The 12,039-nt window shown below is 38.8% G+C and overlaps 2 protein-coding genes across 2 annotated transcripts; one reads left to right on the top strand and one right to left on the bottom strand.

The window, feature by feature from the left end:
- LOC112167104 (polyubiquitin) lies at positions 1-1,370 on the bottom strand. Its single transcript, XM_024304072.2, has one exon. It carries the CDS (start codon positions 1,270-1,272, stop codon positions 352-354), a length of 921 nt encoding a protein of 306 aa, XP_024159840.1. The 5' UTR covers positions 1,273-1,370; the 3' UTR covers positions 1-351.
- A 1,515-nt stretch (positions 1,371-2,885) lies between these two features.
- On the top strand, positions 2,886-4,655 carry LOC112167105. Its single transcript, XM_024304073.2, has 4 exons — positions 2,886-3,633; positions 3,746-3,888; positions 3,989-4,105; positions 4,211-4,655. Exons 1-4 carry the CDS (start codon positions 3,513-3,515, stop codon positions 4,421-4,423), a joined length of 594 nt encoding a protein of 197 aa, XP_024159841.1. The 5' UTR covers positions 2,886-3,512; the 3' UTR covers positions 4,424-4,655.
- Positions 4,656-12,039: the final 7,384 nt, after the last annotated feature.

Here is a 12,039-nt window from a genome sequence, read left to right as displayed (position 1 = left end):
TGCTATACACAAAGCTTTTTTATTTTGAATCATTGTTTTCAACAAGATAAGAAAGAAACTGATGAGCAATCAAACACAACTGATAACAGGAATAGGTTCCATCCGGCAGACTTTACCTTCTCAAAGTGCATTACATCCACACCATATTGAACAAAGCAAAATCTATAAATTCACAAACACAATTATAGAAAAAGCCAACACCTACATTTATTTAACTAGAGAAAATGTTATTATAAACGAAAATAGCCAGCAGTCTTGAAGAAAAACATAAAATGGACTTGACAGATGCCCTGAAAAGAACTTAACGAAACCCATAGAAACCACCACTGTGACAACCACCAAGAAACCTTCTCAAACATCACCACCGCGGAGACGGAGTACAAGGTGGAGGGTAGACTCCTTTTGAATGTTGTAATCAGCCAAAGTGCGGCCATCCTCCAGTTGCTTTCCTGCAAAGATCAACCTCTGCTGGTCTGGTGGGATACCCTCCTTGTCTTGAATCTTTGCTTTGACATTGTCAATAGTATCCGAGCTCTCAACCTCCAGAGTGATCGTTTTCCCCGTCAGAGTCTTCACAAAGATCTGCATACCCCCGCGAAGCCTGAGCACAAGATGAAGAGTTGACTCCTTCTGGATATTGTAATCAGCAAGAGTCCGGCCATCCTCCAATTGCTTTCCGGCAAAGATCAACCTCTGCTGATCTGGAGGAATGCCTTCCTTGTCTTGAATTTTCGCCTTGACATTATCGATCGTATCAGAGCTCTCCACCTCGAGAGTGATCGTCTTTCCCGTTAGGGTTTTGACGAAGATCTGCATACCTCCACGGAGACGAAGGACCAAATGCAGAGTCGATTCCTTCTGGATATTATAATCGGCGAGGGTCCGGCCGTCCTCCAACTGCTTTCCGGCGAAGATCAGCCTCTGCTGGTCCGGAGGAATCCCCTCCTTGTCTTGAATTTTCGCCTTGACGTTGTCGATTGTGTCAGAGCTCTCGACCTCCAAAGTGATCGTCTTCCCGGTGAGGGTTTTCACGAAGATCTGCATACCTCCGCGGAGACGGAGGACCAGATGGAGAGTCGACTCCTTCTGGATGTTGTAATCGGCGAGGGTCCGGCCGTCCTCGAGCTGCTTTCCGGCGAAGATGAGACGCTGCTGGTCCGGCGGGATGCCCTCCTTGTCTTGGATTTTGGCCTTGACGTTGTCGATGGTGTCGGAGCTCTCGACCTCGAGGGTGATGGTCTTGCCGGTCAGGGTTTTGACGAAGATCTGCATGATTGGGATGATTGGATCGAGAAAGAGGGATTTGAAATTGAAAGGAAATTGGGATTCAGAGAAATTGCGCGAGTTCTGTGAAACTTGTGAGGGAGGAAGGAGATGGGAGACGCTTTATATAGGGGGAGATGGCCGAGTAAGATATCCAATCGTATTACGGAAGTAACGCGGAATTTGTGATCAACTACAAATCTACAATGGTCCAGAACCTTCCTGGGGCTAAACCTCTCCTCTAAAAAACAAAAAAAAAGATAAATACATTAAAGAGCAAATTCCCATGGGATTATATACAAAATGTAAAAGCTGACGGACTATGGCACACCTAGTAGTCACACGCAATAAAATTTTCTAGCTCCAAATTGCGATATTAGCAACTCTCACCTTCCACATGCAACTCTATTATCCGTGAACACTTGATATTTGTGATCAACTACAAATCTATAAGGGGCAGATGGTCCAGAACCTTCCACCGCTAAACCATTGATTCTTTCTCCAAAGTTGTTTTGTTATCATATGACCTTTGTAAGAATTTGTTTATCATCGATAATTCTAATGTATTTTGGAATATGAGATAAGTTTTATCCAACTCACTTCTTTTTTCCTTTATGAGTTAGGAAATATCCCTATTCATAGGTCCGAGATCCACATATATGAATTGAAAGGTTGGAATGATCAACTCTGCAATCAGTTGTTAGAATCAATAGGTCTTTAAATCGTTTATTTGAAAAAATTGAAACCCTTCTTACTAGATGATCATGATATTGATAGTTAATATTAATGCTCAATATATTTATATAGTCAATAACTGACTAAGAAATTTATATGGGAAAAAATCAGGAATAGTCACTGAGTTATGACATATTCGACACTTAACTCACTGTGTTTTCAACAATATCACTTAACTCACTCAATTTTGAAACCGTCTGTCACATAACTCACTACCGTGTAACGACGTTTATTATGTCGTTAAATATTTGAACTGGAAGGGTCATTTTTGTCCAATTGAAGGTGCAAATATCATTTAGTTGAGTTTGAGTTAAACCTCAACTTTCTGTGATTGAAATCACACAAAAAGGGGAAGAACTAGAGAGAGACGAGAGTAGGAGTGAGAGGAAGAGAAGACAATCTGAAAACTTTGATCGAGCAACTATGTCAGATGCGCCAAAAATGTGGAGATATTTTAGACTGGATGGGGAGCCACCAACAAGGCATGGTAAGTGAATCATCTGGAGTTAGAGTTTTAAAATTATTGAAATTGAAATTGGGATCGGGGTTAGTGTCTTAAGAGGATGGAATTTGGGATTGGGGTTAGGGGTTCCTCTCTAGTCGAGGTCGTCAACACCTCTGTGAGGTTCTTTTGTGATTACTGTTGCTGCACCAGTAAAAAGTAAAAACAGAGAATCAATTGTCTTTACTTTATTCTTTTCTCTGTCTCTATCTTTGTTGGAAAAGCAGAGTTATCTGAATATTTGATTGCTTTATTGCTTAAGAGTCAAAGAAACAAGAGGACAAAGGTGAGAAAGGAGTCGGTGGAAGAAAGAAAAAGGGAAGGAAGGAGAAGATTTCGTCTTCTTATGAATTACTTTATTGATTTCTTTAAGATTCAGTTTTGTAGTTTTGTTTTTGTCCCTTAATCCAACTCTGCCTTCTCTCTACAAAACCCAACCGACTAGTTTTCCTTCTCCTCCCCCTCTCTTGCCAGATCTAGATCGTTTTCCGATCTGGATCTCTGGTTTGAGAGTTGGGGGAGCAACTAATCTTCAATTTTCCTTCTTCTAGAGGGTTTTTGTATCTCTCTTTCGGTTTTTTTTTCTCGTTTTCTTTCCGTCTACCTTCTTGGGTAGTTTTGCTCGGAGCTCTTCTCCGTTTCTTGGTAGATTTGGTTCGATGTGGTGAATGTGATGTTTGCATTAACCTCTGGAAATCTGATGGTTGGAACATTGAATTAGATATGGGTCCTTCCTTTGCACTTTCAATTTTGTCGGATTTGATTGATCAGCTACTCTGCAGTGGTGCGGAGGTCTCATTCTTCTTGTCGGCTGTTGCAGATCGTACTGTTCTCAAGTTGTTTCGCTTTGTTGTTTGTTTGGTGCTTTTTGGTCCTTCTTGTTGGTTTTCTTGGCAAAAAAAAAAAAAAAACAGTTGATGAACATCGATTTTCAAAGTCACAGTGAGTGGGAAATCATGACTAGATGACTTTGCGGATGAGTCTTTTTCGCTAAAGAACTACATGCTTGCATATGAACGCAGATAAACCAATCCCTGGTGTTGATGAATGGGAGGTTGTTGAGAGGCCCATTTTACCTCCAAGGTACACTAGAGGACCTGGAAGGCCTAAGCTATTAAGAAACAAGGAACCAGGTAATGCATCCAATTCTAGTGCTTTATTTTTCAAGTGTTTTAGTCAGTTTATATTTAATTTTAGGCATTTATTTTAATTAAATTCTATTTTCATTTGTACACATATAATTAGGTGAGCAAGCACCACCTCCTGGAACAACCAAGTTGTCAAGAAGTTACCATCAGTCCATTACTTGTTCAGTTTGTAAAAAAGATGGCCATAATAAGAGGACTTGTTCAAGGAGACAGCAACAAGGCAATGATTCCCAAGCTGGGGTAAGACTTTTATGTTAACGTTGATGATAGAGGCTGCAATTTATATTTTATTTGTAATAAGGCATCTTATTAATGTCAATTGGGGCAACAAACAATTTAGGTTCAACCATCAGAAACTGATGTTCAGAGTGTCCATGTGGAGCAAGCTGAAAATGTTCAAAGTGATGTGCAAGTTGAAAGTGATATGCATTATGGATCAGTGCAGCAAACTGCAAATGTTAGTAATCAATTAACTTATGTATGATGTTCAATATCCAAAGTTTTATCTCAGATAATTAATGTTGCTAATTTCTACTTAATAATGGTGGTATGGTATGTGTAGGTACCAACACCCTCAATTGTTGCAAGCGCTTCATCTCAACCGATGATCTCATCACCACCTCTACCTCAGTCTTCTTTGCAGCCCACTGTTATCGGATCATCTCATACGTCCAGGACATTTGTATGTCCTAAGACAGGGAAGCCATTCAAGACCAAGTCAATAGCACATAAGCCTAAGCCTAAACTTGTGATAGGAACAAGCACTAAAGCATGAGCCCAACAAGGACCAAAGGAGGGTTCCAACAAGAAAAGTTGGAAGCCGTGAACTTAACTTCTATTTTGGACTTGTCTTGTAGTTTTTTTGTCAGTTGAAGCTGGTCTTACCAACAATGCAGCTAGAATTATGATTTTGTAACCCAAACTGTTAGCATGTACTGAATGTCATTTTGATACAGCTTCAAAAATTAGACTGAAATTGCCAGGTTCAATCCATGTTCGTTTTAATAGTGCAGCTGCAATTTGATTTTGTTTTTACTTTTATGGTTCAAGGATAAACAGGTCAGGCCTATAGATCGGGTTTCTTTTGATTTTTATGATTTTTATTATTTTAGGAGAAACATGTGAGAAACTATAGTTTGAGGGGAAAAGAAAGAAAGATTGGAGGGAAGGAGGAATAAAATTTGGAGGGAAGATTATTCCTTTTACATGAAATTTGGAGGGATTCAGCAAAATGGTGGGAATAGCTTCATTGGACGAAATTATCCCTCAATATATTGCACTTGATCAATTATTTAATGATTAAATAGACGGTAGTGAGTTATGTGACAGACGGTTTCAAAATTGAGTGAGTTAAGTGATATTGTTGAAAACACAGTTAGTTAAGTATCGAATATGTCATAACTCAGTGACCAGTCCTGATTTTTTCCCAATTTATATTCAACCACGGCTGGATGTATATCTACAACTTTAAAATAATTGTTTCCACCATTGAATTTACAAAGGTAGTTAAATATAATTTCATTGGTCAGTTAGGTGAACACCATTGTACTAATGCTATGTTAGTAGTTTCAGAACACTTTTTTTTTTTTTTTGTGCTAAGCTAAATGTTTCTTTACACCTCCATAGTACACACCTCCATAAATAGTTAGGGGCGGTGAGATGACATTGTGACACACGTTTAGTTGATGATTTGGCATCTCAAAATTGTAAGTTATTACTAACAAAAAACACTATTTTAGATTAGATTATGATTTTTTATTTATTAAGAAGGCCCAAGACACGTACACCCAGTAGTCACGAAATAGAATTTTCGCCAAATTCTAGGGTTCCTTCTAGCGCCAAATGTTTCAGTGGTAGAAACGGGGTGGTAGTGACAGCTTCCATCTTCAAGATCCGATAACTGTCAACCATGAACAGAGGTCAGAGGGAAGACCGGGCTAGCCGGCCTTCGACCCTCCGATACCTAAGTCAGATACATGTAAGAACGTAGACTAGGTAGGAGTATGTGGAGAGTGGTAGCTTACCTTGAATGAGTGGAGAGACATGTATTTATAGTGTAGGGATAGGCTTGTCACCCTTTTGTTTCCAATGTGGGACTAGGTGTGGTCTACCCGATACCACAAGTGTATGGTATCCGCATCATTTATGGGCATTATTGGCGTTGTTTCACGTGGCTAGTGAGCCTTATGCTTCCGATATTTGTGCCTATGCGGTATATATACCAATAAAAATCATGCAAGACCCACTAGGTTCTTTCAAAGCACTCATGTGTAAGGCAATGAATCACTCTAGGACATAAAATCTTAATTGCGCAAGAAACATGATCATAGACCCTCTACCTATCGTGGGGACTAAGAGGACCAATTATACTTCTTTTGGAACAAAGGCCCCAACAAACGATAACAAGAAGCCCAGGCCCACCACCGCTGGATGGAATCCTGGAACTATGCCACAAGTCCTAGTATCGCGATATGGGAAATACACGCCGCTAGTTATTGAGCAAAAATTGTAAATAAATATATCCAACATAATTTCGCTCTATTTTATTGACGAAAATAGAGTTTTTATTATTTCGAATTTGACCTATTCAAGATAAAGACAATCTCTTAATTACAACCCCTCACTTTAAAGGAAAACCCTTTGATTCCAAAGATAAAGTTAACATATGGAGATGTGTTGTGGTTGTGGAAAATTACGGCTGCACCTAGGTTCTTTTACAGGCTGCCTACGTACCCTAGGAGGGATCAAGCCACTCGTAGTTCAACTTTGTTGCTTTGAGATTTCAACATATAGATGACCTGTCAAAAGGTTTTGGTTAGGTATTGAGTGAATTTGGTTTTGAAAGAACTAGGGATTTGATTTAAGTTGTTGTTGCATCCAAATTTAAATCCAGATCGCCTACATACCCAGTGAAGGGAATCCAGATCGCTTACATACCCTGTGAAGGGATCAAACCATTATAGTTCAAAACATTTGGGCATTTGTGATTTTTTTTGTTTTTGTACAAAAATACTTTTTTTTTTTTAGGTTCCGAAAGAAAATTGAACGCAACAGGATTTCGGGCATTTTGATTTGGATGGACACCCATCACATCAAGAGAACTCCGAGAGAGCGTTTCACGGTTTTCAAGCCTCTTCTTCCGGATTTACTAGTGCACCCAATAGTCTTCTCAGTGCCCAATGATGAGACTAATATTTACTATGTTTATAAGACATTTCTCTCTACATTTTGCTAAGTTATTCTCTTAACATTATTATTTCTAACTTAGTTTTGTGTTTTTAGGTAGTTTTGAGTTGAAAATGTAGGCAAGGAGGAAATGAGGCGCAAAAATGGAGAAATGAAGTTTTTCCAATTCTACTAGGAGAAGGAATCCCAGTTGAAGTAGGAAATCCTGAGTCAACTAGGAGTCAAGCTCGTGGAAATGATGAGAAATGGCGAAAATGCAAGAGTCCTAATTGGGCTAGGAAACCTGTTGGCATTAGGAGTCTTGATGATACTAGGATACCTGAGTGGACTAGGAGATCCCAAGAACATTCATGAAGCTTCTAGATGATGTCATGGACGACATGTGCAAGGCATGTGGCGGCAAATCAATCAAGATTAGACAAGGAATCCTAATCGGACACAAGATACAATGCATCAAAGTCAATTTCGTATCAAATTAGGAATCTGCCTGTGCAGATTAGTCAATTTCGACAGTGTCCTGAGAGCAGCTCAGAATGAAGAAAATTATGATCCATGTATGGTTGGAAAGATACGGATGTCTAATTTCTAGATATTTTTACGGTTGGTCAATATCAATTTTCTAGAAGAAGTTATGGCCGATTTAGTATATGAAGGTCAATCCGTCCAGAAATCTGTTTTGCGCGAATAAGGAGAGTTTGGATGTGAATATCTTTTGGGACGAGTTTGGGAAGGTTTCTACTCCATTTTTTATCTGATTTTGAGGATATATTGCGGCCATGATGATGTGGACCAATGAGAAAATTCAAGTGGAAATCTACATCAACACAAAGAAGGAAAGTGAATCAGAATTGAAGAAGGAGAGCTAGGGTTGACGTACGTCTAAAGCTTCCTCTATATATAGAGACCATTGAGCAACGTTTTTATCATCATCAACCCCAGAATCAAAACGCAATTCCTCCCCTTTACTCTCAAAATTTTGATACCTCTCTAATTGTTCAAGACTTGAAGCTGTGAAGCAAGTTCCATCCTCCATTCTCCATTCATCATCTCCTTATCGTGAGCCTCATCATCCTCCACCACCTTTGAAGACCTTCTTGCGTCCTTGAATCTCTTCAAAAGTGTAATCGTGACCTCTATTCTTTTGTTTTCAATTTTATGTTCTTGAAACCTTGTAAACAATTTCACTTGCGTTCTTGGACCTTGTTTTTGACAGGACCCGCCCCCGAATTTCACCCTGAAATCCGAGGTGGCCCTGTGGGGCCCACCTTAGGGATAACTCTACCAAAAATTGGGCAGAGTCACCCCTAAAATGGACTACCCAAAAACCTGTAAAACACACAAAAACACTTCAAGCAAACCAATCTTATACTCCTGGAGCCACCCTGCTCCCAATTACCAACAACTCCACTTTCACAAAACACAAAACTCAACAATACTAATCCCAAAGGTTATCAGAGTAATACTACTATACACAGGGATATAAAAAGAAGAGTAAAGGATCATGGGATCCTACACTGCGGAAGTAGTGACAACTATGCCTCAAATGTCATGTACGCCCGACCTCCACTAATTCGCCTGCAAATTGGGCATTAGAAACCGAAAGGCCCAGGGGAAAGTAGACGAAAAAAATGTTAGCGTGAGTGAACAAAAATAAACAATTTTAAAGAAAAGGATTTCATACTTTCCCACATTTATGCTCTTTAATAACCGATGCATTCAACAATTAGAAAACACATTTAGCTTTAAATCTAAGAATTCCAAAACGATAAATCGACTAGCCTCGCTAGTCACAACATTCGAAAACTATATCGTAAAACCGAAATCTCGTTTTTCAAGAAGATAAGACCAGCCCCGCTGGCTACAGTGAAAATCAGACTAGCCCCGCTAGTCAAGCAACGATAAGATATGGGGAAGAAGTTTCACCATACGAAAGAAGGGAGCCTCCCAGGCTCGGGTCGGAGTGTCCCACACTCTGGAGCATCCCATGCTCTGCTCTTACTCACCCACGAACACATAGTAAGCAGGGAGGAGTACTAATAGGCTAGCTAGCAATAAATATGATGACCCAGGTATGGTGGGTTAAAATCATAAGAAAATCGAAAATCAGTAAGGCTTCCCCATAAGTCCCGCGAATAAAGAAAACACAAGTACGATTCCCAACCGAACCCGGAAATTCTCGTAAAAAGTCGTATAAGTCAACAGCGTGTCCCACACGCTAAGAGAATAATTAAATTATCAATAAGGCATTCCCAATGCCAAAACCAAAAGTCGATAAATAAATATGAAGATTTACTCCATCGAAAACTCATTTCGAAAATAAAATCTCAAATCGACGAATATAAATATAATATAAATAGTATAAATCCGGAAATCACATCGGAAATTATAATTCGTCGAATAGGATTATAAATCATAACCAACTTCGGAAACAAATCACTATCGAAAGCAATTATATGGGATAAAGTGAAATCAATCTCCGAAAATAAATCATATGCTCAAAATGTAATATGTCAATTAAATAGAGCATACATTAATAAATAAATGCATGCATCATTTATTTGAAAACAAAAGTCCACTCACAGTACTATTGGGCGACCACGCAAATGAGTTCCTTCATCTAGCCGTAGCTCGCGACATTGCCCTGTACACAATTATATTTCCGTAAACGGCAATCCGATAAAATAAATATGAACCTAAACGAAACCCGAAAATCCCTATCTCCATTACTTCTCAAATTCCACCCAAATCTCTTCCACAACACCAATTCCTCAATTTACATATTCCACAATGAAAACGAGGGAAATCCGATGGCCGGATTTCCAACAATTCAATCACAAAACTTCAAACTTCGGAAATTCACAAATAATTCCAAACTCCTCCATAATTCACCAAACTTCACATACAAGCTCTACAACATTTATAGGATTTAATGGACTAAAAACTGGAATTAAAACAGTGGCCTACATTCCTCCACGCGCCACCAACAGTGGCAGCGCGTGGGCCCCACTCGCCGATGGCCACCAAATTTTGGCAGCACCACCTACACAACAGACCCAACATTTTTCACAACTACAACAAGTTCCAATTTTACCTTGAAGGGCTCCAATTTGGCCGGTGAAATTTTTCCATAAAACTACAAGAACCCTAGAAATTGCAATTGTTAATTCGACCTCCACACTGCAAATTGAAATGAAAGACCTTAAGGGAAATGATCATTGACAAAAACCGAACCTTCGACGCCGGTTTGGTGGCCGGAGACGGCCGGAATCGCCGGAAATCGATGAAAACTCCAAACTGCTACAGTAACCTTCACAGCTCAAAATCGAGCTCTTCCGGCCAAATCGCTGCAAAACACCACCACAGACATGACCAGGGTGAAGAGGCGAGCCAGCTGATGTCCGGATTCCATCGTGGGGTGGCCGGAGGAGGAAGAAATCGGAGGGAGAAGAAATCGGGCCGAAGAGGAGAAGAATCGGGGGAGAAGAGAGAGAAAAGCTGGGTAAGTTTCCAAAAATGGAAACTTACCACAGTTAGTTGGCTATTTATAGAAACTTACCATATGAACAATAACTTTAGTATTTCGCTTATAACTTTTGCATACGAGCTCCGATTTTTACGTACCACATATGCACGCGCTCGGTTTAACGTCTCCTACAACTTTCATGAAGAACATTTTCTCAGATTTTGACCTGAACAAAAAGTCAACTTTTAGGGCCACTAAAAGTACTTAAACGACAGTAAAAGTGAAATAAAGGTCGTTTACCGTCCAAATAACTAGTAAACCGGTAAATTCAGGTTTGGGACGTTACAGTTTTAATTGGATGTTTTGACTTTTTGTTAGAATAAAGAGCATGTTTTGATGTTTAGTTTTCGAATACTATGAAGCATGAAAACATTTTAGGATTTTTAGATAATAATTTGTGATTTCTTTATGTGTTATTGGATGTTTGTTGATTTTGTGCTTCAATCCCACCTTTTATGTGTTTATCTTAGTTGGTTCGAAACAATTAGGGATTGCATGTAATTGAATCCAAATAAAGATATGCTAGTGTTCTAGGTCTTAATTGCTAAGTGGAAAACCTATAGTTCCTTAGGTAAATCAACAAAGAGATTTGCATGCTTGATTAGCGTTCTAACTTGTATATTCTTCTTAAATCAATCAAACTTCCACATGTTCTTAATGCATTGATTGTGTTTTGTTAGGGAATTCACTAGCTTTGCATGATTAATAAGATTAATTATGGAATGTTCATCTAGTTAATCTAATTAAGGGAAGTAATAAGGACTTTGTATGCGTTCATCTTTGTTCTTGATTAATTTCTTCCAATTGCATGTTTTGATTTGTGAATTATTATTTGGTGTTCTGTTTTCATGTTAATAGTAGTTGACTACATCATGCATCTTTGTCGTCCCCTTTATCTCTCCTTGATTCATGGATTGATTGATCATTGTAGTTAGTTTAATTAGATTAGAATATAAATACTTTCAAAATCCCCTATTTTGTAATTTTTGTAAATATATACTTATACTTTGTTTTATTTTTATTTTATACTTTGCGAATAATACTAATTTGTTTAACGTTTTTAACAGGAAGTGTACCCCAATCCTTAGTTTAGAACAATACCCTACTTATTCTATATTACTATGCAGTGCAGGGTTAAAATTGGCACTCACTTTGAGTGTATCACCCAACTTTGATATGGACACTCTCAATATGTGCATCAAAAGTTAATAATGACGAGAACGGAGACCTCTTTACTTTTAAAGATAAGTTCTATCATATCCTCCACAAGATGCTCAACACCAAGCAAGATTGGTCTACTCATCTTTGTTTTCGATGTCGTTCTACATTTGAGATAGGCGTAATGGAGTGGACAGAATTCATATTAGCCAACTTCAGAGAGACACTGAATTAGGCTTGAATACATGGAAAGAATTCTTAGAACTGTGGGATCCTTTGACGAACACTTTACACCATGGGAATGGGGATATGAGCATATCATTGTATGACCTAAAACTTATTGGTGGTTTACCAATTTCAGGAGTTGATCCTTATGAAGAGTTTATTCCTAAGAACAAAGAGTTGCACCGAGATGGGCCATACCCTGCTACGCTTTTTGAGCTTTTATGCATTCACTCCCAACTATGCGTCTCAAATAAGTAGAAATTTGTACGTTGGGAGTGATGGGTCAGACAATTTTATAG

This window comes from Rosa chinensis, chromosome 5 (genome assembly GCF_002994745.2).
Source record: "Rosa chinensis cultivar Old Blush chromosome 5, RchiOBHm-V2, whole genome shotgun sequence".
NCBI classification, from domain to species: Eukaryota; Viridiplantae; Streptophyta; class Magnoliopsida; order Rosales; family Rosaceae; genus Rosa; species Rosa chinensis.
Note: the sequence above shows the minus strand (reverse complement) of the source record. Positions and strands in the feature narration are given on the sequence as shown.

Excerpts from the sequence above, each read along its gene's own strand:
- LOC112167104 (XM_024304072.2), bottom strand. The coding sequence starts at position 1,272 with ATGCAGATCTTCGTCAAAACCCTGACCGGCAAGACCATCACCCTCGAG.
- LOC112167105 (XM_024304073.2), top strand. The coding sequence starts at position 3,513 with ATGAACGCAGATAAACCAATCCCTGGTGTTGATGAATGGGAGGTTGTT. Across the intron at positions 3,634-3,745 it reads ATTAAGAAACAAGGAACCAG|GTGAGCAAGCACCACCTCCT; the intron begins GTAATGCATCCA and ends ACATATAATTAG. Across the intron at positions 3,889-3,988 it reads GCAATGATTCCCAAGCTGGG|GTTCAACCATCAGAAACTGA; the intron begins GTAAGACTTTTA and ends CAAACAATTTAG.